Source organism: Pogona vitticeps, chromosome 7, assembly GCF_051106095.1.
Source record: "Pogona vitticeps strain Pit_001003342236 chromosome 7, PviZW2.1, whole genome shotgun sequence".
In the NCBI taxonomy this organism is placed as follows: Eukaryota; Metazoa; Chordata; class Lepidosauria; order Squamata; family Agamidae; genus Pogona; species Pogona vitticeps.
The window spans coordinates 31,988,550-32,016,329 of NC_135789.1; the positions used below are offsets into that span (position 1 = coordinate 31,988,550).

Here is a 27,780-nt window from a genome sequence, read left to right on the forward strand (position 1 = left end):
GACATTGATATATTTGCAAGCATTTCAGGCTTATAGTTATTATTGGCAGTGGCTTGTACAGGCCTCACCGTTGCAACAATATTGTGGATGTAAAACAGAAACACCAAAATCCTATGGACTTTTTCCTCTGTGGGGCAACAAAGTCACAGCGGCTAATTGAAGCTAATTGACAACGGACCTGGGTGTGCCCCAGGCCCTTTATTAATTAGCCTCTATTAGCAACCACTCCTACCGGGTGAGGAAAAGCTGATAGGGTTTTGGCCCAAAAAAGACAACTCGTAATTCTAGGAGCAGTTTAAAATGGTAATGATACAGTTGAAAATAACATTTTATCACTAAGGTTAAGTGTGAAACATAAAGATATAATTTAACAGGCCGGTAATATTTTTGGAAATATATCTTCCTGCTATGAGCCAATTCATAATAGGTATTTAAAGTCAGTTTAAAACCACCTAGCTTTCAGTCTTGGGAGGAACTTGCTGGTTTCTCTAGCTAAAGAGAGGAGAAATCGTTTCAAGAAGAAAGCTTTGCATGGCCGACAGCCTGGATAATAGCTTTGCTGAAGCTCCCTGGTAGAATCTTTGCTTACTGATCTCCAACTGAGAAAACAGGGTTTAATTTCCATTTAGATTCTCAGATTCATCCGATTGTCTGTCATTCCATCCCGCATCTTGGTCTACTTTCAGCGACTCTTCTTGTTCCCTCATGTGTTGGTAATTCCTTTTGAAAAAGCCACACTAGAAATACAGAGACAAACAACAAACGAAACATGTCTTTTGTTATTTTGTTTTTCATGATGTTATTTTGAATTATATACCGTCCTGTACGGCTAATGTACTTACTCTCTGGGTGGTTAACAACACAATTATGCAAAGGACAATGTACCTCCCCCCCCCCAAGTGAGCCTGGTACTCATTTTAGCAACCTCAGAAGGATGGAAGGCTGAGTCAGCCTCGAGACAATGAGCTAAGCCCATGAAAATCAAATTCAAGTGGTGAGCAGAGTCTTGGCTGCAGTACTGCAGTTTAACCACTGCGCGATGGGATCTCTTTTCCAACTGTGTCGAAAGACCAATTGTTGGGACTGTAAGCAGATGAAGGAAAGCATGATATCCTTCAGGTATACCCCTTTCTTCATTATAAAACTCCTCTGTGTCCCATGCCTCTATAGCAAATCTGGCAAATGCTATGGGCTTTTTCTTTTGGACTACGAGTCCCAGCATTCCCAAGCCAGAATAGCGACGTCCCATACCGGGTGGGGGAATTCATTGCCACGTCCAACAGCAGATTCTGAGAGTTCATAGTCTTTCAAAAATTTTCCAGACTTTGAAAGGCCTCCTCCCCCGTTCCTGGGAAACCAGAGAAGGCTCAGCCCAGCACACCCCACTGCCGTACGTCGGGAACAGTTCCTCAAAGCAGCACGGCTTTTAAAAAGAAGAATATGAGTTTATATATGGATACTCACTTTATAGAGGAAGAAGATCATGAGAATGAGGAGGGCAAAGCCACCAACAGAGCTTCCAATGACAACAGGGGTGTAATCAAATACGTGTTCCTTCAGAAGGGTGACTCTGATCTATGGACGTCAAAGCAAAAGGGTTCAAGAAGCCGAGGTATGATGGGGCAGGGTAAATTGGCTCACAAACTTTAAAGCAAGGTTCCCTAAGCTAGCCTTTCCTCCATTCGGACTACATCATCCATCCTCTCCAACCGATGTGGGCGGTGGGGGCGAGGGGTTCCGTAGTCTAAAAACCCCGGGGGGGGGGGCATCCGATCAGAGAAACCGACAGATTGATTTCAGCGCCACTGTTTGTCCATGATACGCGACAAAACAGCGTACCTAAATTTCGCTCCTTCCCTTCTCCAGCGCCAAACCCCAGTCCCACGGCCACCCCGTTACCTGTGCTTTGTGGTTTTCTGAATTCGGACCCACGTAAAGGTTCTTATCATAAGCAAGTTCCCCACCAACCACGAAATCCGTCCTGTTTTTCAAGACCTAAAGGATGATTTTTTGGGTGGCAGGGGAAAAGGGAAAGTTGAATTCTGTCCCAATTAAAGGGGGAATCATGTTTCATTAAGCGGTGGGGGGAACAGCCCTTTTCCCCAGCCTGTACCTGGACAGAATTTGCTAACGGTAGCTCTGCAATCACGGTAACCTTTTCCCTCTCCGAAAATAGGATGCAACTCACTCGCTGATATGTGATGTCCGCGTAGATCTAAGCAAGAAAGTTTTTCAGAATCAGAAAAAAGGAAGGCCAAACACTGCAGAATAAAACGTCTTACATCTTAAGGGCAGTGATCCTTTGGTCCTGTTTTTAATGCTGTGTAAATGATCTTCCAGGTTCTGAAAGGGGTTATAAATAATAAATTTTACCTTGGGGTCGGTGGATCCAAAATCTACATTCTGGTTGAAAACATTTTCAATTCTGCACACAGTAGCATTCTTGAGGAGGGGAAAGAGAAAAATAATTCTGCGTTATTTCAGACCCCAGAAGAGCAGGGATATATATATATATTTTGCACACTAGGAAATCCGAAATGTACAGCAAAATTATGATTATCTGGGTGTTGGAGGCTAAGGAGAAGGAGACGTGGTCTGTGGACTACAATTCCCATCATCCTTAGCCAACAGCACCAGGACACACACCTGAAAGATGCTGCACCAAAACAAGTAACAACTGAGATTCCAAGTGAACCCCCCAAAAAAGCTCCTTAAAACAGGATCTTCTCCCACTCGGTCGGTTTCCTCCAAACAGCCGCCTCCCAGAGGTGCAGAATGACAATTCCCATCATCCCCAGCCGGCCTGAGCTCAAGCCCTCGAGTGAACCTGACCTCCTCTGTGTTTAGTGGCAATAAATATTAGCTGGTGGATGATCTCAGGTCAGTAAATTTCTACCGACCGACCTCGCCGGGTTGTTGTCAGCATAAAACCCTTCGAAGGGAATCCGGAATATATAGGGCGGGCTCGCCACCCTTTCCTCTAGGACGGCTGACCATAGAGGCGGCAGGGGAGGAAAGGAGAGAGACCGGCCTGCAAGCGGGAAACAAACGCTTCTCCTTCCCCCCGGTCTCTGATTGGCTCTCGCGCCGAGTCTCGCCCCGGCAGGCCCAACCTCTCGCGAGAGTACCCTCGCTCCTTATGGCGGCCCCCGCGATCCCCTCCCCTGAAGTCTCGCGGAAGGCCCACCCCCCCCACCGGCCCACGGCTGGATCTCGCGAGAGCTGCGTTTGAAATGGCGGCGGGCGCTCCGAAGGGCCGCCCTCGTCGTCGTCGTCGTCGTGGGCCCGGCTGAGGCGAAGCAGGAGCGGGGAGGCGGGCTGGAGGCTGGCGGCCAGGAGGGCTTCCGGCCCTCGGGCTTCCGGCCGGCCCCCTTCCGGGCCCCTCGCTCGCATGGAGCGGCCCCGGCCTCGGCTGCTGAGGACTTACACGGGGCTGCGGGGGAGGCCAGGCCGAGGAGGCGGAGGCGGAGGCGGAGGCGGCGGAAGCAGGGCCGGGCTGAGGGTGGTGCGCCCCGCCGCCCCCTGGATCTCCCCTCCGGTGGACCAGAAGCGCCTCTTCAGCACCAGCTCCTCGGGGGGCGCCACCAGCTCCTCCTTCTCGCCCCCCTCCACCACCACCTTCGAGGACCCCGACTTCCTCCTGCCCCCCAAGCGAAGGGCCCGGAAGGCCCCCCAGAGGAGAGGCAAGGCCCCGCCCCGCAGCCGGAAGCCCAAGGGGGCCAAAGAGAACAAGGCCCCGCCGCCGGACCCGGTGCCCCTCGGCTGCTGGCCCTCCACCCCGCTCTGCAGGAACGTCACCCGCCGCCGGGCCACACGGGCCACCCCTCCCCTGCCCGCCTTGACCCCGGTGGGGCTGCGGCGACGGGGGGCCCCTCTGCTGTGCAGCACCCCGGAACTGCCCGTCTTGACCCCGTCGGGGGCGACCAGGGGCCTGGGCGAGGAAGAAGGAGCCGACGACAGCGTCCTCCAGGGTTCGGCGTTCTCCCCCTTCCTCGGCGGCCGAAGGAGTTGCCTGAGAGGCACCTCGAGGGAAGACGGCCGGTCCGCCTGCGGGAATGCGCTCTCTGAGCTGAGCTTGCTGATGATGGACCCGGCCGACGAGCAGGCGGTGGGAGAGAGCTTGGTGCTCTTTGACAAGACAGACGCCGGAAGGTCGTGGCGGAAATCTCAGCCGCGGTCCTCGCCGTGTCCTGGCCGGTCGCTTTGCACCTCCTTCCAGAGCCGCTCTCTGGCGCGACCTCAGCTTTGGAACCAAGCAGAAGCCACCTTGGGGCTCCCAGAAGGACTCGGGGCCTCGCCGGCACCTTCTGTGCCCAGCCCCAGTCAGGGGACGGATTCTGGCCAAAGGCTGCCCGCGACACCCAAGGCGAATGATGCGTTTTCCTTGCGGGGAGCTTTCCAGCTCCAAGTCACCGTGTGTGATGACGGCAAACTCGCCCTCACCTTGCCGAGGAACGCAGCCCCCCTTCCGAACAAGAGGCAGCGCCTCTCGCTTCAAGCCGCGGCCGTTCCTCTGAAGAAGAGGCGTCCTGGGCTGAATGGCGCTTTCCTAGAAGAAGCGAGCATTAGAGATCAAAGCAGTCCTCGGCTCCAGCCGGTCGTGCTCTTGGACAATCGGGTGGTTCTCAGCTGGTTGGCGAGTCGCTCCTCCAGAAAACAAGGAGCAGATCCCTGCATCTCGAGAGGAGAGTGTCCTTTGGAACTAGATTCTCCCGGTGCCCTGCCTGGAGGCTCAGACGCCACAAGCCATAATCAGGTGGCCCCGACGTGTGGGGCTGCGACCACCGGTCGGAAAGCTTGCATCAGCGGGTTCAGTTCCAACCGTTGGGGTCAACGCAGGAGACTCAAGCCAGGGAGACGTAAGAAGTGCATGGGGTGGAAAGAGCCAGCAGAGACGTCCCGCCTGCAGGAATCCTTCAGGAATCCAAAGGAAGAAGATTCGGCCTTTGTTTGTCCATCTTCTCTAGACTCCTCCTTCAGGGACGCCAGCTTGTGGCGCCGGATTCGGGCCTCTTTTTCTCTCCACAAGAAAAAGAAAATCCTCTCGGAGCCCGAAAGCTGCAACAGCAGCATCACCCCAATGTCTGTCCGATCCCACTTCACTGAGGTGCTCAAGACCCCCTTCACGCAAACGCTGGGCTATTCCATTTGTCCGACGTCTTCCATGGTCCTGCTGTCGTCCATGACATCGTCGTTTTTCTCGTCCGAGGCGACCCTGACAGATGCCGATAAAGTTTTTGGGGAATGCCAGCAGACGGGGCCGATCTCTTTTGAGACCTGCATCCCCCCCGATAGGATGCAGAAGTGTGAGAAGATCGGCGAAGGAGTCTTTGGGGAGGTTTTCAAGACCGAGGGGGAAAGGGGGAGCGTGGCGTTAAAAATCATTCCCATTGAAGGGAGCGACAAAGTCAACGGAGAACCTCAGAAGACCTTCAGTGACATTTTGCCGGAGATCATCATTTCAAAGGAGCTCAGCCTCTTAGCAGACGAAGAGAGGAACCATACCTCTGGCTTCATCTGCTTGTATTCCGTCCACTGCGTGCAAGGGGCTTACCCCGAGCCCCTCCTGAACGCCTGGGACAGATACCACCGGCTGAGGGTCTCTGAAAACGACCGGCCAGACTTCTTTGGGGACCAGCAGCTTTTCGTGGTCTTGGAGTTCGAGTTTGGCGGCACCGACCTGGAGAACATGCGCCGCCGGCAGCTGAGCTCGGTGGCTACCGCCAAGAGCATCCTGCACCAAGTCACGGCTTCGCTGGCTGTGGCCGAAGAGGCCCTGCGGTTCGAGCACCGGGACCTGCACTGGGGGAACGTGCTGGTCAAGAAGACCGACTTGAAGGAGGTGAGCGTGACGCTCAATGGGGAGACCCAACTCCTTCCCACGCACGGCGTCCTGGTCAATATTATTGACTACACATTCTCCCGCTTGGAGAGGGACGGTTTGACGGTTTACTGCGACCTCTCTGGGGACGAAGAGGTCTTCCAGGGGAGAGGAGATTACCAGTTTGATGTCTACCGGCAGATGAGGGAGGAAAACGGGAACCAGTGGGCCGATTACTTTCCCCACAGTAACGTCCTGTGGCTGCACTATTTAGTGGACAAACTTTTGAGCGAGGTGTCCTATAAGAAGAAAGCGACGACGGCCCCATTGAGGCAGGTGCAGAAACAACTGAAGCACTTCTCCCAAGAGGTTCTCCGTTTTAGGTCTGCCACGGAGGTCCTGAACACAAGCACAATCTTCCAGCGAACAGATCAGGGTTGACACTGTTTTAGGAGCTATACAAATAAGCATCTATTTTTATGTGTTCTGCATATAGCAGAAGCGTTGGGGTTCTCCCCTGCCCGCTAAAGTTCAGACCCCCTCTTTTTTTTATGCCAGCACATGTGCTGTTTAATTGGTCTTGTGTTCTGTCTTAATAAGCGGATTTCAGCCTAGATCGCTATCCTTAAAAAAATCGCTTTTAGTTTTACCTGTTTTAATTAAAGTCTCACTTTTAAACTTCTCTGCTTTTTAAAAAATGTTTTGCAAGGTTTTTTTTTTAAAAAAACATTTCTTTCTTTTAAAATAATCACAGTATTATTTTAAAAATAAACCTCACGCACATAATGTGCTTTAGCTTTGCTATCCGTGCTAGTTTACCTTTTGCAATATTAAACCTGCAATCAATGTTTTCTACAAGTAAAGGTTTGCTGTAAGCCAACTGGTAAAATTCTATTATTTTTTTTAAATTACTAGTAGTGTATTTTTGTAATGGCTGGAACAGTACAGTTTTATCTTTACAGCTAAGTCTTTTTGTTTTTGTTGTTGTTTCCTCAAAAGGGTTAGTAAGAAAGCCTCGGTGGGGTGCAGGCACAAAACTTTTTTTAATCTAACAAGGCTAAAAGGCTGGCTGGAGAACTCTGGGGTTTTGGGGGCCAGAGTCTGGGAGTTCGATTCCCCCACCGGGAGAAGAGCCAGCCTGGGTAGCCTTGGGCAAGCCACACAGTCCCAGAAGAAGGGAAGGGGAAACGTCCATTCTGAGTACTCAATACCCAGAAAACTCTGAAAAAGGGTCGCTGTAAGTCAGAACTGACTTGACCGCACGTGATTATTTATATTATTAGCAAAACTAAGGCTCGTAAGTATTATTTAACCACCCTGCCCGCTTCTTGGGCCGGGCATGGTGTCAACTTTAGGAAAGGGTTCCCTGTGTCGGCGGCTGCTCGCCACGACCCTCTAGTTCCTTTACAGCAAGAATGGGCAGAAGGGGAGCTTCCGAAAGGGTTGGGCTGGGAGTTCTTTCAACCTTGCACAACCTGGGGCTGATGGGAATTGTAGTCCAGCGGGGTCTAGAAGTTTCCCCACCCTTGCCTGCACAGGCTGCTTATTTATTTATTTTATTTATTCAATTTATATGCTGCCCACACTACCCAGAGGTCTCTTGGCTGTTCTTAAAAAACTCATCCTCAGTTACAAGCTCAGTCCTGTGGGGCTGATACAGAGCCCGGGGGGGGGCTGACCATTTTCCGTCTGTCTTCACGCACCGGTTCCGTTAGTCGCTCCCACTCCCTCCTTCTGTGCAGAAAACTAAAGCCAGTGTCGCTTCTCTCCCCTGAGTCGCGCAAGGCGGAACCTGCCGTGTGGCAGTCAGTCGCTCTCCCTAATTAGACCCCTGGCGGCGTCATTTAGGGTCTGCTCGCGGGAGCGATTAGCAGCACCACTCTCCCGGGTGTCTGTGTGGACAAAACCCTGCAACTGGCAGGCGCTGTTCCTTTTCTGGGCCGGGCAGGAAGGAGAGTCTTAACAGGGAGGGATTCGGAGAGGACGGCTCACTCTCCTGCGCCCGAGCGCGACTCCCTGCCACGTGGGGCTAACAGAGAAGCGGCTGGGCATGCCTTAAGCTTCCCAGTTTCGCCTGTGAAAGTAGGAATCGGCATCACTGGCTGTCTGCTGACGGAGGAGGTCCGTTTGTCTCAGTGTCCAGCAAAGCGGGGAAAATGTTCGTTCAGAGTCCTTTAGGGGAAAAAGAGGCTGGCGCTTACTTGAACGCAGGCCTGACAGTACAGAGTGTTAGCATACGGAAATGCCAGTTTGATAACAGGCACAGAATGTGGGTGGTGTTATAGCTCTCAGCCATGTCGGTCATCTTATGGCCCCTTGGGCTTCCTCGAGTTATACAGCCCCAGAGTTTCTTGGGGGAAACGGCTCCAGCCCCTTTCCTGATGTTTCTTCCCAGTCCCGCAATATAATTTTAAACGTCGTAAATTAAAACCACTAAGGAAGGACCCTGGTGGATCAGACCAAAGGCCTAAATAATCCAGAATACATTTTGAGTCCAGTCCGGCTGGTGGGGGTGTGTGTTTCTGTGTGGGAAGAATGTGCGCGGAGGAGTAGCCACACAGCATTCTTTCCCCTCCTGCGGCCGACTTTTTAGTTTTGACACCCGTGCAAGCCTGGGCATTCTAAGGAGATCCAGAGATTGCATAAAGCAAATGTGATTCTAGCCGTTGTCTTGGTCCGTGTCTCCTACAAGCCAGCCACTCCGCCGATGAGGGGAAAATGAACTCCTAAAAAAACAGCCTTGGCTAGTCTCTGATGCCGCCTGCGCTTAGGGCCAAAGGGAAGCCCGCCAGAGAGATGTGAGGGCCCAGCAGCCACCCTGCTTTCCTTCCTCTGCAACTTGATGTACACATTCTGCTCTCCTTCATGCGCTCCCTGTCACATTTGTGTCATGTTTGGGTTTGGAGTTGTTCGGGTTTTTTTTTTCCTTTTAAACTCATTGCAAAAGGGAAGCTGGAAAAGAGGTACCTGTGTTCCCATCGCGGTCTTGATGCCGGCAAGCTGGTAGCCGTCTAGGAAGACAGGGACCCAAATCTGCAGCTGAAGCTGGGCGCCAAATCGGTTTTTCCCATTGATCTGTCAGAGATAAAACAGGGGAGTAAGAACGGGTATCTGTATCCCAAAAGGGGAAGAACGGGGTGGAAGGACGGCCGAGTGGCCTTGTACGTACGTGAAATGTGAGGTGGGTGTCCTGGGAGAGCCCATCGCGGGCACTTACGTATATGACAGGAAGGGCACTGCAAGCGAACAGAGGAAAGCTGAGTGGCAGCGTGATCTTTGCGACACAAAGCACGTGTCGGCAGATTTGGGACACACGAGAAATTGTCGTAGACGCTCCCAATCCCAGCAGGTGTTTAGGGAGAGGCAGCGTGGTCTAGTGGTTAAAAGAATCATGCTGGATTTCGGGAAGAAGTTAGAAGTCGGTGGTTGGTTGGCTTTGGGCTTGTCACTTCCTCTCTCTCGTCCCTCCCTCCCTGCCTGGCCTACTTCCCAGGGTTGTTGTTGGGAGGAGGAGAGGAAAAGCTTCGTGATGCCATATAAAGCAACGCAGGAGGAGACACAGGACTCTCGGCTCCTGCTGAGCCAGAAGAAGAGGGCCGCCTCCTCTTGAGCAGAGGCGACCGCCTGTTGTCAGAACTGGGGGAAAGGTTGGCTCAAATTTTTTGCATTCCTTCCTTCTGCGATAGGAAGATCGCCAAGGCAAGCAAGCAAACTTATATGGGGCCAGGCAGAGCCGAGAGAGAGAGAGAGAGAGAGAGAGAGAGAGAGAGAATGGAAATGAAGAATTCTAGAGCGGGCAGGAGGTGTGGGGGCAGGGATCCAGTGTGTTGTTGCTGTGTCTCAGTGGATAGAGGACTCCTAATCTCAGTTTGCAAGAACATAGATTGGTCTCTTTCCTTGAAATACCTCCCCATCCCCCAACCCCCACCTCATGGGGTTGCCTTGGGTGGCAGAGGCGTGTTTGGGCTACCTCTCAAGGCTGCTGACCTGCTGAGGGTGTAGCTCAAGGCGTATTTCACACGCAGGACGCGTTCCTCTTTCAGGACGGGGCTGTTTCTGTTGGCGCTTCGGGAGCAAAGAGGGAAAAATCAGCGAGGCCGCTAACCTTTTGGCAGCCCTGTACCTGCCCCCACCCTGAGGCAGCCCCCCCCCTCAACGGAGAGGCAGCTCCTGTCCTCTTTGAACACTGACCACCCTGGCTAAGAACAGCGGGAGTTGTGGTCCTGTGGGTTTAGAGAAAGGGGCCACACCGTATTTGTATCGCCTGCTTTGCTGGCCGAGAAGGGTTGACTGTCGGGGCACTTTAAGTGCCTGACCTGATCAAATAGTGCCTGTTCGCCAGCAGCAGCTATAGCAGCCGTGAGTTAAAATCTGGCCCGTGTCCATGGTGTTACCCCGATCGATGCAAGTGAAGGAGGGCTGGGTGAGGCTTTGCAACGCAGGCGGCAGGAGAGGCGTCGGTGGAGTGCCGTGACTCCGTCTCTTCCCAAAATGATCTGGCAAAATGAGGTTGCAGGCCAGCGTTCCCTCTCAACGGTCGTGCCCACCACCGGCACCCCTTAACCTGTCCACAAAACGCTGTCTTTCTAGCTCATGTGGATTGATTGTGCAAGCCACTTGCCTCTGAGTAGCTAATAAAAGGATTTGCTTTCTAACCTCTGGACTGGCCGAGGAAGATTAAGGCAGGCATCTCTTCTTCCTCTGGGAGGAGTCCAGGAGACGAGGCCCAAAAAACTGAACCCATAAATGTTTGTCTTAAAACCCTCACCCGCCAGGACACAAGAGCAGAACCGAGTGGAGAGGAATAAAGACGAAGGGGATCGAAGCTCGACTCTCTGGTTCTTAGGGTTGCGAGACTTAATAGAATGACTCTTCTAGCCTGTTGGTGGTTCACAAAAGGGGTGGCTTTCCTCTATCGGGATTGGTCGGTAGGGCTGTAACAGGGGACCGACAAAGGACTTACGCGGTGATGGTCAGGGTGATGTTCGCCAAATTGTTGGGGAATTTCTTCCCATCAAGCTGCCAGATCACTGAAAAATTGGCCTGCGGTAGAGCCGACAAATGGAAATATTAGAAAAAGAAAGACGCCTCTGCATGATAAGAGAGAACACCATCATCCTCTTAGAACTAAAGGATCATCAAGTCCAGGCCCTGACAAGGAGGCACGAGTGCAGATTTGAGCTCCCATCATGCTGGGTCTCTTATTTAATTTTCCACTTCAAAGCACTTGAGAGAAAGATTCGAAGCACTGGGACGTCTTTCGAACATCCTGTGATGTCCTGCAGCCGCCCGGACAGTGGAGGAGAGTTGAGGGCAGCAGGCAGGGCGGGGGGTTTAGAGGCCACGAGGAGAAACCAACCAGACCCCCGTGATCACTTTTCTGATGACTTACGGCGGAGGTCTTGAACACCGGGTGCCCGATCTTGCAGGTCAGAGATGGGGATACAAGTGGGACCCTCTGAGAGTCACTGCACTCAACTCGCGGAGAGGACACCTGCAAAGACTTAAGAGAGGAAGGAAGCCTTCTTAAGAACAGAATGGGGTAGAAATCTCTGTGAGAGCCAAGGAAGGGCCAATTGTTGCCTTGCTGAGCGGTTTTGCACACACACACACACACACAACCCAGTCCCCCGCAGTGCATGCAAAGTGGATGGTCTGCCATGGACAAATGGCAGAACGACTATTTTCCTCTATCATCATCATCATCATCATCCTGTATTCAATATAGGCTCCCTGCATTCCACGGAAAGTTTTGCTCAACAGTTAATAAACATCAGATAGGAAGACCGTAACTGAAACTAAAAGAGGGTCTGAAGAATGGACCCACCCGCAGGGACCGACGCAGAGTGACCTTAACAGGGCTTTCAAGGTCAGTGGGGTATTTAATATGCGGTTTTTCCAGAGTCACACCCCCTCCATGAGTTTGCATGGCTGAGTGGGGATTCGAACCCTGTTCTCCAGAGACCTATTCCATCACTCTATCCACTACACACCACACCGGGAAGCTACAAGCAGGATTAGGAAGGCAAATAGGGAGAAAATCCACAGCAGTACCTCTTGAACCGTATTGAAGTGGAGATTTGCAGGGAATTCCAGAAGCAACGTCGTTCTGTGTGAGTTATCGCCCGTGTTTTCCAGGTGGATCCTCATGGAGAGCTCTTTGGTGACGCCAACCACCAACTCTTTCCTGTCAAGAATCCAGAGAACGTGTCGTACGAGAGCTGAGGATTCTTTTTTTTTTTCAGTTCAGGGCATAAATTCAACTTCATTAACAATCCCCAGGGTCCGGCCTTGGCGACACAGGGTGGTCCTGAAGCTAAGCGGACACAGCCGGTTGTGATTTTAACCCACTAGAAAATTCCCCACCAGACACACAAAGCACAGTTCAAGTCTGTGCCTCCTCTGGGGGAACGCCCTAGGGCAGCAGCTTTCCTGCCGGCAAAGCTCAGCTTCGTGGATCGTTTTTTTTCCACTTGCAAAGAGCAGTGTGGTTGCATGCCACAGATTTTCCACCTGCCCAGTGGAACAAGGTTGCATGCGATATTTTTCCCTGCCTGCAAAGCACCACCACGCAGCCCTGTTGAACAACGGCTTCCCTGTTGCCAAGTCTGGCTCCGTTCTGTGAAGTCCTCCTGACACCCGCAAAGCACAGCTCCACGCTTCTGTCCTGAGGAGTGGAGCAGTCCTGAGCAGATTTTGTGCCAAGTGGAAGCCAAAGCAAAGCAAAATGTCCAGGAGACGACTCACTCTGTCTCAACGGTTAACTTCAAGCGTGGCACGCAGACGGTCTTGTTCTCACAGTCATCTGCATAAGGCAGCTGAAATTACAGCAAAAATGCTAGGCTCAAGAAACAAGGTAGTTTGGGGGGGGGGTTGTTTTATTTTTATTTTTTAATCATTTTAGCATAAAGTGTTGAAAGAGCCTGCCTGCCCCAGGGGGAGGAATCCAGGGGAGAATTAGTGGCCGAAACACAGGAAACGAGAGAGAAAATGGGTGCTTTGAGGGACAGTCGAAGGAATGTAGCCTTCCATAAGGGGGGGGGGAAACCCATCTGTTCCTCAAACCAGCCTATTTTAAATTTTATTTTACATTTGTTCCATTTATATGCCAACTTTCTTCCAAGGAGTTCAAAGCAGGATATGTGGCCTGCCTCCCCACTTTTACCATCACAACATCCCTGCGAGGTAGATCCCACAGAGAGACAGACAGACGGTCTGTTATAGTACGACATGCTTAGGGCTACATTTTGGATGCTCTTGGACCCTGAATTGAAAAGAATAATTTGAACGCAGAAGGATTCCCATAGCTGTCGTTATTCCTTTACCTGGAAACACCTCTCAGATTCCTGGTATACATCAAGCACAGGGACCGGATGGGTCAGGTCAGCTCTTGGGTCACGAAGCTGGTAGCTGACTCTCAGTAGGATGCTGGAAAAGCAATCCTCATTGCAAGGCTGAGATTAAAAAGGGGAAAGAGGGAAAGCAGGTTATAGCAAGACGTGTCCTCCGCCTGAGTTAGAGAATAAATCAGAGATGGTGTCCCTGGATATCACGCAGGCCGGAGGGTGGAAGGAACCTTGTTGATGCACTTGACTCATTCCAGACCCTGGAAAAAAATTACTTTCTTGAACTACACTGTCCAGAGCTGCGACTGATCCTCCTACAGGAATTATTTCTTCTTCTTGATCATTGGCAGTAAAGTTTCCAGCACCGAGCACCCAACGTTACGGCCAGCTCCTCAAAAGAGGACAGCTGTATGATTTGTGGCGTGTGACATTCAAGGGGCCACCTGAGACACAACCGGCCTCCTTCTGTGTCCCACGACGGGCCTCTCTCTTACGGGCCGAGAAGCACCGTTCTCACACTTGCCCCCCCCCCCGGTGTTCTCAAAGTACCATTCTGGGGTGGCTTGATCGTTGTTCATTGTTGGGCAGGTCTTCTGGGAGTTGTAGTCTTAGCAACCCAGGGATCCACATCTGGAAACCATTCCACCCTAGAACCTCAGTGTTCATTCAGGTGGTCTGGCACCCCCCCCTTCCTCCACTTACCAAGATGGTGAGTTGCAGTTCGGCGCAAGGATTCCTGGCGTACAGCACCTCCCCGGCGGTGGCTGTAATATCTTCAAACTCGGCCCTCTTCCTTTCCATCTTGATATCTACGTCCACCGCATAGCGGATGAAGAAGCGGTGCAGACCTACAGGAACAGATGTGGATGGAGCAGTTAAAGCGCTGCTGGACTGCAAATGGGGAAGAGGCGAGTTCAAATTCTCTGCCAAGCTCCCTGGTGCTCTTGAGCTAGTCAGCCTCTTTCTCTCAAGTTCAGCTTCACTTCGAGGCTCGTGCAAATAAAGAAGGAAGGCTAACTTCAGATTCTTGAGGGAAAGGCTGGATAGAAATGTTGCTAATTAATTAATCAGTGCTTTTCTCACGAGAAAGCCACATTTCCCTGTTTACCTCTGCTGTAGAGCAGTTACAAATCACCTGCATGACCGGAAAACTCCACAGTTTTTTTAATAGGGAAATTTATACCTTTTCTAGGTTGTCAACCCAAATGCTTCCTCCGCACACAGTTTTCTTTCTTACCTTCTTCTTCTCCTCCTTTAAATTTTATTTTTAATGTTTTGCTTACCTGGCTGTGAGGATTCTTGAGGGTTCATTCTGTGGAAGCACAGTTTGGCCTTGACGATGCTACTGTTTTGGAAATTGGATATTTTCCCAGGGCTAAATTCCATGGTGGATTCCAATCGAATGACCGGCCTAGAACTAGTCCAGGGAAGGGGAGGGGAGGGGAAGAAAAAAGGGTAGGCTTGCTAATTAATTCATTAATTAAGCAAGCAAGAGAAGGTAGGAGGCTTGGAGCAGGGTGGCTGAGGCACTGCAATCATCAACAAAGGCACAAGGGAAATGAGAGGACTAGTATAACCTGGCACATGGATGGCGTTTTTGGCCACCCTCCTCTTCCTCCCTGGAAAACAAGAAGGGGCACCTTTTTCCTACCTACCGGAGTAAGGTCACGTTGCCTAAGGATCCAATGACAACATCTGGGAGTCCATCTCCAGTGAAGTCCGACCCTCCGGCCAAGGACCTTCCGAAATAGACCAGTCCCGAGGGGTGCATCTGAGCGGCCATGATCCTCTGGAAGGAGACAGAAGACACGCCGGGCAGGAGGGGCGTTTAAGACAGAGCCTCCAGAGTCTGGCTCGTGGGCTGTGAGAAGCAGCTGAAATTTGGCAAATGAAAAACATGTCCCTTTCAGAGGGCACGACCCAGAATCCCCCAGCTGTCACCCTAAAGGATTCTGGGAATTGTGGTCCAAAAATGAATATGTTTCCAAATTCTGATTTAAACTCTTCTTTCCTGTCCAAAAATGGCACTCATGGTGACAAATAATACCGAAAGACAGAACCAAAATCCAGTAAAGGATGCTTAAAATGGAACAAAGCAAGCTGAGAAGGTGAAACCAAATAAATCAACCTCAAACGAAGTGAGCAAATGAGAAACAACACAAGAAACGTCAGAGAAGTGGAGTAGCATGTGTGTATGTTTCTCTCTCCTTCTCTCACAGAGATGATGGCCCGTGGCTCTCCTACCTGCGAGAAGGGACTCCGGATCCCATCGGGATCACCGTTAAAGATATAAACGCTGCCACAAGAACTGGGGTTGGATTCCTGCCCTTCAAGCGGAGCCCCGATGGCCACGTCCCCAAAACCATCCTGGTTAACGTCTCCAATGGCAGCCACAGCAAATCCAAACCTGGCAAAGACGGATGCCGGGTGGCCGCGCAAGTGTCTTTTCAAAGAGAAACGGACTGTCTGGAGGAAGGGAAGAAATAAGAGAATAAATAAAAGGGAAGGAATGGCAACATTTTTGGTCCCTGGACCCGACAGATCCAGGAGAATACCAAAGGGCTGAGGACGAATCCTGCCACAATACCCAGGAGTCCCGAGACAATGGGTTCAGAATCAGAAAAGTGAAATTCAAGAAGAGAGTTCTTCTACCTCTTGATCCCACCTATACAGGTACACCTTCCCTTCCTCTCCGTCGATGTGGAAAAATGGGGCTCCGACTAAGAGGTGATCAGTCAGTCCGTCCTGGTTTATGTCCAGCGGGCAGATTTCAGAACCATAATAGGACCCAATCTGTAGCGGTGGAAAATACAGGGCCATCCATGTTAGGGAACCTTTGGTCTTCCTCAACCCGACGGCCTCCTGCCCTTTTGGACTACAGCACCCATCAGCCTCATCCAGGAGGATTTTTATACCCTCCATTTTATAGGATCTCAAAAGTGCCAAGCCAAGAGCATTTGAAATAAGCCAACGATTTGGATACGAAAAAATGAAAGCCTCCCATTTTCCTGCACGAAGATGAGAACGGCTTAATTTCCACCTGATGCCTCTTTGCTTGGTGCTTTTCAAAGTATGAGAGACCATCTCGGTCTACAGGCCATGCATTCCCTTTAATGCGCCAGCGGTTTTCCTTCATATGCCCAAGCAGCCGTAAGCTCAAAGGGACACCAGCAGACATTGAAAAATGGCTCTAGCCTCAGGAAGGCAGGACGGTGGGAGGCGGAGAGACAACTCAATCACCGAACATACTTAGAAGTGTCTCGGTGGGATGAGTTATTATAAATCTGTTGCAGTGAAGTTATCATCTTTTTTTACGTATTAAAAAATGGTCACTGCAGCTGTATGTGAGCTTTTGTGGTGTGGTGTAGCTGTTAGACCAGTGGTGTCAAACTGTGGCCCTCCAGATGTTCTTAGCCTACAGCTCCCAGAAGCCTTCAGCACCACCTCTGCTGGCCAGGATTTCTGGGAGTTGAAGTCCAGGAACATCTGGAGGGCCACAGTTTGACACCACTGTGTTAGACCATGGGCTTGGATTCACGCTGGGTGGGGCTGGGCAAAACTGACTCAGCCTATGCCTGTCTTTCAGGGTCGTTGTGCAAGCAAAGACAAGGGTGCAGAGAACCAGAAGAGGGAGGGAGGAAAGGATAGGTAGATCTGTAGAGGGAGGGAAGAAGTGGACAGATGGACGGACGGAAGGAAGGAAGGGAGGAAGGAAGAAAGAAAGAAAAAGAAAGAAAGAAAGAAAGAAAAGTGTAGGGAATGACAGAGATGCTAAAATGAAAGCCACATCTATTTCATGTTTTGGGGCCAGTGGGCGGATTGTTCTTATTTCGGAAAAGACTCAGAAATCTGAGCAATGTGACGGCTGCAGTCAATCCCAGACCCCTTTACCAGGCTCCATCAAGCCCAATGGGGGCCTACTTCTGAGTAAATGCCATGAGGAACCTGACTGGGCTTGGCATTTGGTTGCTTTTATCCTCTGGTTGCCAAGACGTCTTGCAAAGCAGCACCAACTGATGTCTGGAAACGTCTGAGATGTTCTGGGGAGATGTTCTGCAGAGAGAGAGCCTGCAGGTGCGCCGGGAGACAAAACAGGATCCGGTCCCCCAAGCCTGTACCTGTTCCCCTTGCAGAGTTTGCTTCAGGCGCCCCTGCTCGCTGTCAAACACCAGGACTTTCCCGGTCATGCTGTGTCGAGGCGCTCCGGCCACAATCCACGTGCCATGCCGTGTGCGGATCGCATCCACGCTGTAGCCTGGAGCAGAACAGACCGGAAGGCGAAATTACACAAGGAGGGAGAAGGATGACAGTCACACAAACAGGGCAATGCAGAAAGCTTAGATACGTTAAATTCCTGTTAGCAAATGCTATGCCCAGCCTGGTATCTGGCTCCCTCTAGTGGTAATGTCATGTTAGGAATACGTAGTTTCTATGGGCGGAAAAGAGCAGATACGGATTAAATGGTTTTCAATGCATTCCTATGGGAAATGCAGATTCAGCATAAGAACTTTTCAACTTGAGAACCACCTTCCAATACGGATTAAGTTCTTAAGTAGAGACCCCACTGTATATATTTCTGGATACCATATGTTTTTTTTTCTTTTAATATTTTTAATACTGTATTTTCAGACTGTGGAGAAGTGATTCAACAGATACCAATCCCACAGACAAGGGTGTCCTGTTGAAATGTAGTTGTTAAATATATGGAAACCTCTCCAGTCGGCTTCAGTGTTTTCTCTCCATTGGGAGAATCAGGGTGAGCCTGGCCATGATAAAAGCCAGAAGGGCCGAAACAAAACTGGAAAAATTCCCAGGGCAGCATCACAACATGCAGAGGAGAAAGAGGCCCTGAGCGCCAGCCGGAAACCCAGAAGGAGTGTTCAAAACCTTTCTGTTCTGCTTCAGGCCAAGATGCATATCAATCAGCCTGTTCTTGTGTTCCTAATTGATCGGTGAATGACGCAAAAAACCAAAACCCCCAAACAAAACATCAATCTGAAGCAAAAGCCAAATGGTTCAAAGCACAGGGACCAATATCAACCCACCCTCCCTGCAACGGGTTACCTAAATAGCCGTTTCTCCCACTCGCCGCTTCTTCTGTCTCATTCAGGAAAACGGCCGCCGTGCTTGCCGTGTCGTAGAGAAGGACCCCTCCTGCCCAGTCAAAGGACCCCACAGTCCCAAAAAGTATGTGGTGCTGAAAGGCAAGAGAGAAACAAGGGTCAGCTTTAGCGGTTTTCTTCTCTCCATCGTGGCTAAAGGTCGAGCCTGCATATACTGCAGCAGTCTACCTTGGAGTACCCTAACAGTCATATTTGTCCACCAACCTGACCCCCGAAAGAAAACAACGATTCACCTCATCCAGAAAACGGACGCTGAAGCCACTTTGGGCCAGTTCAAATTCCAAAATGTCGCCCGCTGTCCCTGAAAATTAGATCAATAGCCATTCCTTAATCAGACACCTAAGTACAGTATAATTTAGCGGCAGAGTACATGCCGAGCGTCATGCTCCTATGTATCCAGATAAAATAGGGAATGACTCTGTCTGAAACCTCCAAGTGGAGGCAGAAGGATTCAGGACCATGAGGACTAGCAACTTAGTTTGTTCTGCTCAATGACAGAATGGGAGTTCTCCGGGCAGAATGCCCTAGTTCTAATCCCATCTCAAAGGATGGGAGAGCCTTCCCCGCCTGTGGCTTCAGGCTGGTTGGACCAAAGGATGCTTCCTACGCCCTTCCTCCCTCACCTTCCAGGCCGATAATTTTCTCCTGCAGCGTGGACAGCAGCACGCTTAGGGCAGAATAGTTGGCCACTCGGAAGAGATGCCTTTCGTGCGGATCGGAGGCAATCAAGCGCAGCTCCTGCAGAGCGCTGGTCTTGTTGAACGCCGCCCCGACCTGGAGGGAACAGCCCGGAAAATGATCAAATCAAGACTCTTGCCTGCCATTTCTATATACAGTAGGATCCCCCCCATATCTGTGGGATCGGTCTCCTGCACAGGTAACAAAATGGCGGCCCATCCTTTCTGTACAGGAGATAAAAATGGCACCTGTTCCAATTTCTTACCACTGTCCTCGGGATCAATATGGCCAGTTTCACTTATCTGGAGTCGGACAATTAAAAAAATATTAAAAGAAAAGAACTAGAAATATATTTTTTCATGGTGTATTTTCCAGGACTGGACACAATAGGGGGCCAGAGACTATGCTGTGTAGTCTTGTTATTGGAATACATAACATGGTCTCTGGCTCCCTCTCGTATCCAATTGTGGTTGTACATGGTGAAAATACCTTTTTCCAGCGTTCACTATTATCCGCGGTGTTCAGCTGGGAACCAATCCCCTGCAGATACAGGGGTCCTTACTGCATAACACTGTCATTGAATATGATGCAATTCCATAAAAGAAACAAAACAGTCAGGTGCCTGCCCCAAAGTGCTTACAATTTACATTTTAAATCATTGTTTAATCTAGCCCCAAGTTTTAAAAAAAATCTGAGGATCAGTGACCGATTATAGTATTGTTAGGGATCATCGGTTCTACTTTGGTTTTGATTCTTTGTTTTGAATGGTTTATGCAGTGGACAAGGCTTAAAAGCATTTTGAACAGCGGTACCTAAGCCCGTTTTTTTGAGATCGGAGCTTTGGAAGTAGCTTTTGAAAATTAATCTGTTCTCCCTACATGTTGTCTTGTTCGGTATATCCTTAGGTTGAACTCTATAAAGTTTAAAATATAACCCCTGCCATTCCTTTACCATTGCTAGTGACTTCCTTATGAGCTTCCATGAATTTTTATATGACTCTTAGGACTGGGAAGAAGAGGATGTAAAACTCGGAAAATTCCCCGTCCAACTGCTTCTAAAATGCCCTTTGAAAATGAGCTTCTAATTAGACAGTGAGAATAACTCATACCTGTAACTCTCACTTTGGGCCTCAGGTAAAAGGCAGGAAAGAAATACTGTATTTAAGTAAATCCATAAATACAATAAATGGCAAGCCCATGGAGAAACTGGAGCTTACCCCAATGGCGTAGCGCTCAATGCCCGTCATTCTGTCCGAATGAATCACCGTTTCTAATTTCAGTGTGTCCAGGAACATCTCGCCATCTGTCAGCACCACCATGATTTTGGCGGCGTTCTTCTGGGACCCGTGGCTTGGGCTAAAGATGCTGTCTCTGTTGAACATGCAAAAAAAACCCCCACAAAAAACAGACACACACACACATAGACACACACACACATACATATATTTTTCTCTCTCTCTCTCTCCTTGAAGCAGACTTCTGGATTATACAGAACTACATGCCCTATTTTAAAGCCAGGACAAACCATTTGATTTCTTTTCTGGCACACTGGAGAGCTCAGGGGTGTCAGAGGTCTCAGGCTGTGGAGCCAGAGGTTGGGAGGTTGGGAGATCGAATCCTCCCCCCCCCCCCCGCGGGCCTTCCTTGAGAAGGGCTGGACGCAATCATCCCGAGGGACCTTTCCCACCTGGATGGATCCAAGATCATTTCCCCACCCTACGGTTCCTGTTGGACGACTCACAAGACGTGTTGAATGGCCGACGCCGTCCGAGTCACGTTCCGCACCTGCCTCATGGCCTGAACTTTTCCCAAGGCGGAGTGAACGTCTCTGCTGTCCCGCAGGTCAAATTCTGTCTGGATGACGAGTCCGTATTGAACCAAGGCGAAGACGCACTGCGGCCCGAGAGACCCAAGTTGTGAGCAAGAGGGAGGGAGGACCACATGACAAAACATTCGCCGCCCTCTCCCACATTCGGACTACAACCTCCATCATTCCCCCAGCTGATGGAAGATTGTACAGTAATCCAAAACATAGGTAAGGTGTTGGCTCGCTTGGAACGCTTGCCCTACAGGGGTTCCCAGCCTTGGGTCCCCAGGTGTTCCTGGATTACAATTCCCAGAAATCACAGCTGGTGGTAAAGGCTTTTGGGAGTTGTAGTCCAAGAACACCCAGGGGCCCAAGGCTGGGAACCACTGCATATAACAATGCACTAAGCAATCTGGAGTGATGGGGTTTGTGGTACCTCATCTAGTACTGGGTAAAAACAAACAAACAAACACTAGTCTTAATGGGACTTCTTATAAGCACGACGGATGCTCTACTGCTAAGCCATGGAAAAAGTACAGGGTCCTAATTAGAGTCCTAGACCCGAACCCAGGAGCCTGGAAATATCTGAGCAGGACTCAGAAGAGTTATTTGCTTTTAGCAGATCAGAAAAAGTAATGTTTTCAGACTTGCAAGTGTCAAGTCAACCGGGCAAGAGTTGTAGGAACTGTAGTGGCAGGCCACGGTTCGGACCACTTGCTGGATGCGCACACACACACACACGGGAGGGTTGGTAGAGCCTGACTAAAATTTAGTGAAAGTCCACGAGCAGAGTCGTGGAGGGGGTCACCTCGGAGCACTTCTTGTAGAAGGTTTTCATCATGTTATAGACAAAGTCCTTCGCCTGCTGGAAGTCTTCGGGCTCAATGCTTCCGGATCCATCCAAGACGATAGCGATTTCGGTCCTCAGATCTGTCGGGGAAGGAAGGAAGGGCCAGGTGGTAAGGAACTGGCAGAGGGGTCGGGCTTAATCAAGGGCCAAGATCATCATGACTCCCGGGAGCAATATGTCAAGAGGACTCTTTCATTTCTGAAAAAATAATTCATGCAAAGCTGACTTCATTAAGAGAGGCTCATTTTTACCACTAACGGAAACTGACAGAGAGAGACTGTGGCAAGTTTCCCCCCCCCCCCCCCCGGGACTCTAAATAGGCTGCTTTAAGGTGTCTGAATGGCTAAAAACAGAGTTTTAAAGTATATGAGCTGGTTTTGGTTATTTTTAGTATGGCTTTATGGATTAGGCTCTGCCCCCGAGACCTGTTGACATGGAACATTTTTATTGGAAAAAGAAGTAAATCAACGTCCATCTTGACTCAGCATTCGCTGCTGTGCCTCGGGCAGCAAAATGTCTTGGGCTGTCCCTGGAGGGGGTCAATGCCCAAAGCTACCCACCCGAGTTCCACCCCCTTTGGACCAAGCGCCTGCCCCTAATGCCAGATGGATGCGGACGGTGGCTTTTTCTCGATGACAAACTATGCATTCAGTACATGCTCAGAGGTCCCCGTGAGTACGATCGATCGCCTCCCACAGTTTTTTTGCATTTGGAAACTTAAATGGATCCTGCTCTGTGCCTCAACGTACAGGATTCATCCTCTTCTTCCTTCTGCTCCTCTTCCATGTTGTTGTTGTTGTTGTTGTTGTTAGTGCCAAACGTAGAGGTTCTGTCTGAAAGAGAATATGGAGAAACAGATCTAAATGCAGAATGTTATGCTCTGCTCACTCCATCAAGTGGCATGCAGTTCCAAGGACCATGACCCACCCACCCGGCCACACACCGCACATACAGAGCACTGTTGTAAAGATAAAACAGGGGTGAGAACCCTATTGGCCAGCTGAACATCTTGGAGAAAAGAGATAAATGCAAATCGATGCCAATATACATATATATCAATATTTAGAAACACCCTCAGCCCTCCGTCTTACCATTGCAGTCCTGAGCATTGTCTCGGCTACGGCAAGGCCCGGTCGTTGTGGGACGCCAGCTGTTAACATGGAAGCCACCAAAACCATTCCCATCGTTGCTTCTTCTTTGGCGCATGTGCCCACTTTGGCTTAATTTAGTTTCAACTGCACAGACAAAGTCCCAAGAAAAGTTCCATCAAAAACTTCTGAAAATAATCAGAATCTTGGTTTACTATAGACAGAGTCTCCCCCCACCCTTCTTTCTAAAAAGAAGGAAAGGTAGGCTAAGAAAAAGCAGGATGTCATATCTAGAATTTGGAAATGGTCCCCTCTTTTCTGGGAATATATCTCCCAGAATCCCCCAGCCAAAGATAGTTAATGGGCAGAGCCAGAGATAAAACAGGGGGTCGAGATCCCGCCTGTCGCTTAAACTGGGTGGTGTGCAGATTTAAACAAAAAGCGGCACCCTCTACCCCTGCTTTCTTACTGATGTCTGTAAGGTTCACCAAAGCCTTCTCTTGGAAATGAGGTCCAAGCAGGACACAAATCCCATTCAGCTCTTCCGTGGCCTGGCGTCGCTGGCGCCATCTCTGCTGGAGACACACCTGTCGAGGGGAAAATGGGATTAGCCACCCGACAAGCAAAGCTAGTAGTGAAAAAAATGCACAAAGATGACATTAAAGGAGCTCATATTTAACATTCTCTATCTGGGTCAGCTTTTCCCATACTAGTTAAGTTTCTAGACCTCACTGCCAAGCAAAGAACTGTCATTTCTCCACTGTTCCTGGCTTGAGATATCTAAGAAGAACATTTGAAACAGCTTACCAGAATCTGCTCTGAACTTTGAGCAATAGCTATACCAGGCTGGAAGTTTTTTAGCTTTGGAATCTTTTCTGAAATTGGAGAAGAGAGAAAGGGAAAGGTGTATCATTCAGCCGAGCCACGAACGTGAGAGAAAATGATGTTGGGGCAAAATGCAAGAAAGGAACACCAAAAAAAGGTATAAACACACAGACCCCCAAAGCTGGCCACCTCACAACGAAGCTCATCCTGGAAATGGCATTTATAGAGCTTGCCATGGCTGCCTGGTTCCAAGGAGGAAGTTAAAATCCTTTTTGGAAAAAAAATAGAGAGAGAAAAGGGAGAAAAGATGCTTTTAGCCATGTGGATGGGAAAAAGGAGGGAGAACATGGATTTATGGGTGTATGTATGCTTTTCCTGGGTTGCAACGTACAGCTACATTCTATACAACAGGCTTCCAGATTACAAAGTGGTGTTCAGTTGTCTAAGAGGCAAAGCACAAGATGGGTTGCACACAGCAGCTTCTCTCGATGCAAAAACTTAAAAAAAAAACTCTTTCAATGCCACACGCCCACCTTTCCAGCTGCAAAGCAGAGTCTGGTGCCATCCCGCTGTTTCCTGAGCTTTAAAAAGCGTCAGATCTACAAAATACCAATTGCACATAATACCAGCAGGAGGCTGTAAGCCATTGGGAAAACTACCGCAGGCTGCTTATGTGGGCCGATCGTCATTAGTTGCCTCTGCTCGAAACACCAGCTTTGAAAACGGGTTAGCCGAAGCCCTGAATAATGCAGTGTGAAGCCAACAATAAGCCCTCCTGTGTACTCGGGAACTGTGGGTAGACTACTCCTGGGTACAGAGGCTCCGTCGCTGTATCATGATGACTCATCGCTATCTCTGGCTAGACCACAGCGCCCCGAATCTGTGAAATCTAGCGCACCTGCAACGAGACTTTTGCAGACCTGACAGACACAGCTTGTCATCACTGGTCTGTGGCCGGAAGCAGGAAACCACTGCCGCTGCAGATCTTATAGCGTGGCCAGCCCCCTGAGCCATGTCTTTAGCATTTCGTGGCTCAGACCTTTTATGTAAGAAATGCAAACCGCTTCAGAGCTGTTTCCGTATTGCCAGCTGTTCAAAAATTCTGTCTTTTTGGCAAATCTAACAGCTTTTATTTGCCCGTTCCAGACAAAGCCTGCTCAAAAAATGCTTTTCCCCACAAAAGGGAAAATGCTGGGTGGATTGCAGTTAAACTGGGAACAGACATTCCATGGTGTCTATCATGTGATTTTCCTAACTTATGAAAAAGCCTTAGTGCCCTGATCTTGAAAACCAGGACTCCATCATTACACTCTTGGGCACGTGTGATACTTCAGCCAACTGCAAGAAATGGAGCATTTCTGGCTCTGGCTTTGATTCTTGGCTCCTTCCTCACCAATTTTGACGCCCGTCCGAATGCTGGAGAACCTGATGCCCCAAATGAAGGTCGGCTACAGATGAAACCCACGCCTTGCTGATGTCGATGTTGAAACCTCTCGGCGTTTGGAGGGCTGGAAGGAGAAAAAGGGAAAGCAACGGGCATTGGTTCTGTCGAGGAAAATGCCAGTTGTCGTTTAAGGCCACTGGGTGGGGAAGGACACGCCAGAGTGTATGCAGCAGCCTTGGGTGAGAGCATATTTCGTAGGCTAAAACAGTATGGGATGTTACAAGCAGAAGAACTGCATGGGAGAGCTGCTAAACAAGAGCTTAGTAAAGTTTTTGTTTTTCCTGACTGTGAGTCCCATAATCCCCCAGATCACTATGGATACTGGGAGCTGTAGTCCAACTTTTCTGAGCTCTGTAACCTTTCCCCCCACTTCTTCGCCTTGACTTGGCCATCCCTCTTGGCTGCTTCTCTCAATCCAAGAGAAAAAAGTATTTTCCAGAGCTAACCTGGAACCTTCAAACTCCCCACCAAATTTTAAGACTAATGGAAATGCCAGAGATACCCCCCAATTATATTCCTTTGATCTTGCTTTGTGCTGTTTTTGTTTGTTTTTGGTGAGCTTGCTTTATTTTTTGTATTGTTCTGTCTTTGAGAAAGGAGTAATCTCCAGATCAGCATCCAGTTCACACCTCTTCAGATTCCCTTATCATGATTCTTTCTCCCTGAAAGATGAGGTTGGAATCCTTTGGATTCAAAAAGGGCTTGATAAATGCAAATGCTGACTCAGATGCGACTTCTCTTTTTGCATCAGCTCCAGAAGCTCCTTTGCTAGCAAAACCACACAGTTTTTGCAAAGACAGTGGTCAGGCGAGACCCAAAGTCAGAACAAGAATGGAAATTTTCCCATGGTTCACACCATGTTGGGGCTCTGGAGGAATCTGATCGGGGGGGGGGGGGGAAATGGTGCTTTGGCTCAAACAAAGAATCTTGTCCAGTACCTGAAAGATCTTTCAAGAGGGCCAGAGATGTGTTTGCAGCCGCATCGGAGAAGATCACAGCAAAGGACATTATTTCCCTGTTTACCTAGCTCCGGGATGTGAGATGTGAAGGCCTAATATTCCTGGCCATGGAGGCTCCACACTTAGCCCTCCTAGCTGCTGGTAAATCTCACCCCTGCTGGAGGAGAGCCATCTTCAGCATGAGATCTGCCTAAGAATCCAGTGAAGCCGGGCTCTCAGGAGAGAGAAGATCCATCCCCTAAAGAGGACAGGGCTGCCTACTGGTTAGAGAGAAAGAGACCTCTGAGCCCCAGAGACCCTCCGAAGCAAGCCAGGACCTTCATTTCCAGAGGATGTGCCTGGTTGCAGAAGATCCCTTGAGAGGAAAGGGCTCAGGTCTCCATATAAAGAGGACTTCACACATACACACACAACACACACCCCTTCCCTGAGATATATCGGGGCTCTTTCTACTCCTTGTTGCACCAGCTTCTCGGATCAGAGCAAATGGGCTACAAAACAGAGGAAGTCAACCTTCCTGGAGGTCTCGAAAATCCACTACAATCCCACCTACCGAACTGGTGACCATCGTGAAACAAGCTAGAACACGCTCTCCAAAAAGAAAAGAAAAAAGAGTTGCATGTATCAGATGGACGGAGACAAGAGTCCACAAAAATACAGCCTTTTACTCTGTTAAAATGCCACGAAAATTTCTTGCCTCTAGTAAACCAACACGGTGACTCTCACGTGGAACATTTCAAGACCTTCGCTGTCTAAGACCCCAGATTAACTTTGGACCTTGATTTTGAATGGTGTTTTCCCCACCCACCCCCTGGATATTTGCTTCTTCTCCGAACTTGGATCAAGCTAGAAATCTTGGATCTTTGCAACCTGTAACCATTTGACCTCAGCTTTTCCTGGGACCGGACATGATAGGATCTATTTACTATGAATAAGGCATAATCAAATTTTAAATAATAACAACAACAATAATAAGAGTGTCCACGCAGTACTGGTTCGAGAACCATCCATTCGGTATTTTTCTTCATTTTCAATATTTGCAATGTTTTCATTGGGATTTTATATACTGTTTTTCTCTACTTCCTGGGTTTTATTGTTTGCTTTGGAAAGGCATGGCCAGCGACATCCATAAAGGTTTTCAGAACTCATTTGAAATGCTGGAAACAAGACGAGAGAAGAAACCACTGCGTTGTGTTGTCTCCAACACCTCTACTCCTAAGTCCTAAAGAAACCTGCAAAAGCTTCTGGTCCCCACAGAAGGGTCCAAAGGGGGAGAGACCCTGTAAGCTCAGTAGAGGAAAGGGAGCAGGGCAGGGAGAAGGAAAACAGGAGCTCCCACCAAGGTCTGTTTTTAAAATGAGATCTTTCTGCGGAAAGAGGAATTCTGCAAAAAAGATGAAATAAGGTTTGCTTACCCAAATGTAAGAGGAAGAAGCAGAGAAGATTCATGCTGATGAAGTTCCCAAAGTAGGGGGAAAATGCAATGGGGGGGGAAAAAAACCCAAAGTTTTTCTGAGAACGAATAGTTTCGGTGGCACAGGAGATTCCTCTCAGGTCGCTGTTGCAAGAAACAAGACGCACGACCCAAGAAAAGGCTGCAGTTGAGTTCCCCACCCACCCACCCACCTGGGTTTCAAGATGTGGTCAGGAGAGGCGCCTGGAGGTGGAAGCCTCTGAAGCACACGCTGCGTCAAAAGCAAATCAGGCCCCCCAGGAGGCTGGGCTCTCCGAGGCACCTGCCCCCCCGACCTTGCCTCCTCGGGAGGAGGACTGGGTTCCCAGCAGAAGACCGAAGGTGGTCCTGCTGCCTCCCATAGGCCTCCTCCGCAGGGCCTCAGAA

General features: G+C 49.6%; 2 protein-coding genes across 2 annotated transcripts; one reads left to right on the forward strand and one right to left on the reverse strand.

Moving 5' to 3' along the window:
- ITGAE (integrin subunit alpha E) lies at positions 1-27,528 on the reverse strand. The gene is made up of 32 exons (XM_078379102.1): positions 27,356-27,528; positions 24,931-25,045; positions 23,711-23,805; positions 23,520-23,587; positions 23,182-23,299; positions 22,716-22,859; positions 22,374-22,457; positions 21,583-21,704; positions 20,709-20,860; positions 20,185-20,338; positions 18,914-19,064; positions 18,524-18,591; positions 18,232-18,364; positions 17,286-17,422; positions 15,820-15,960; positions 15,412-15,633; positions 14,823-14,956; positions 14,451-14,584; positions 13,870-14,015; positions 13,147-13,275; positions 12,569-12,639; positions 11,876-12,056; positions 11,214-11,324; positions 10,785-10,864; positions 9,763-9,886; positions 8,991-9,194; positions 8,789-8,896; positions 2,374-2,442; positions 2,114-2,215; positions 1,900-1,995; positions 1,465-1,575; positions 1-737 (listed from the first exon to the last, which is right to left on the reverse strand). Exons 1-32 carry the CDS (start codon positions 27,387-27,389, stop codon positions 615-617), a joined length of 3,861 nt encoding a protein of 1,286 aa, XP_078235228.1. The 5' UTR covers positions 27,390-27,528; the 3' UTR covers positions 1-614.
- Positions 3,233-6,787, forward strand: HASPIN (histone H3 associated protein kinase). Its single transcript, XM_020809093.3, has one exon. The coding sequence runs from the start codon at positions 3,392-3,394 to the stop codon at positions 6,260-6,262; it is 2,871 nt and encodes a 956-aa protein (XP_020664752.3). The 5' UTR covers positions 3,233-3,391; the 3' UTR covers positions 6,263-6,787.
- Positions 27,529-27,780: the final 252 nt, after the last annotated feature.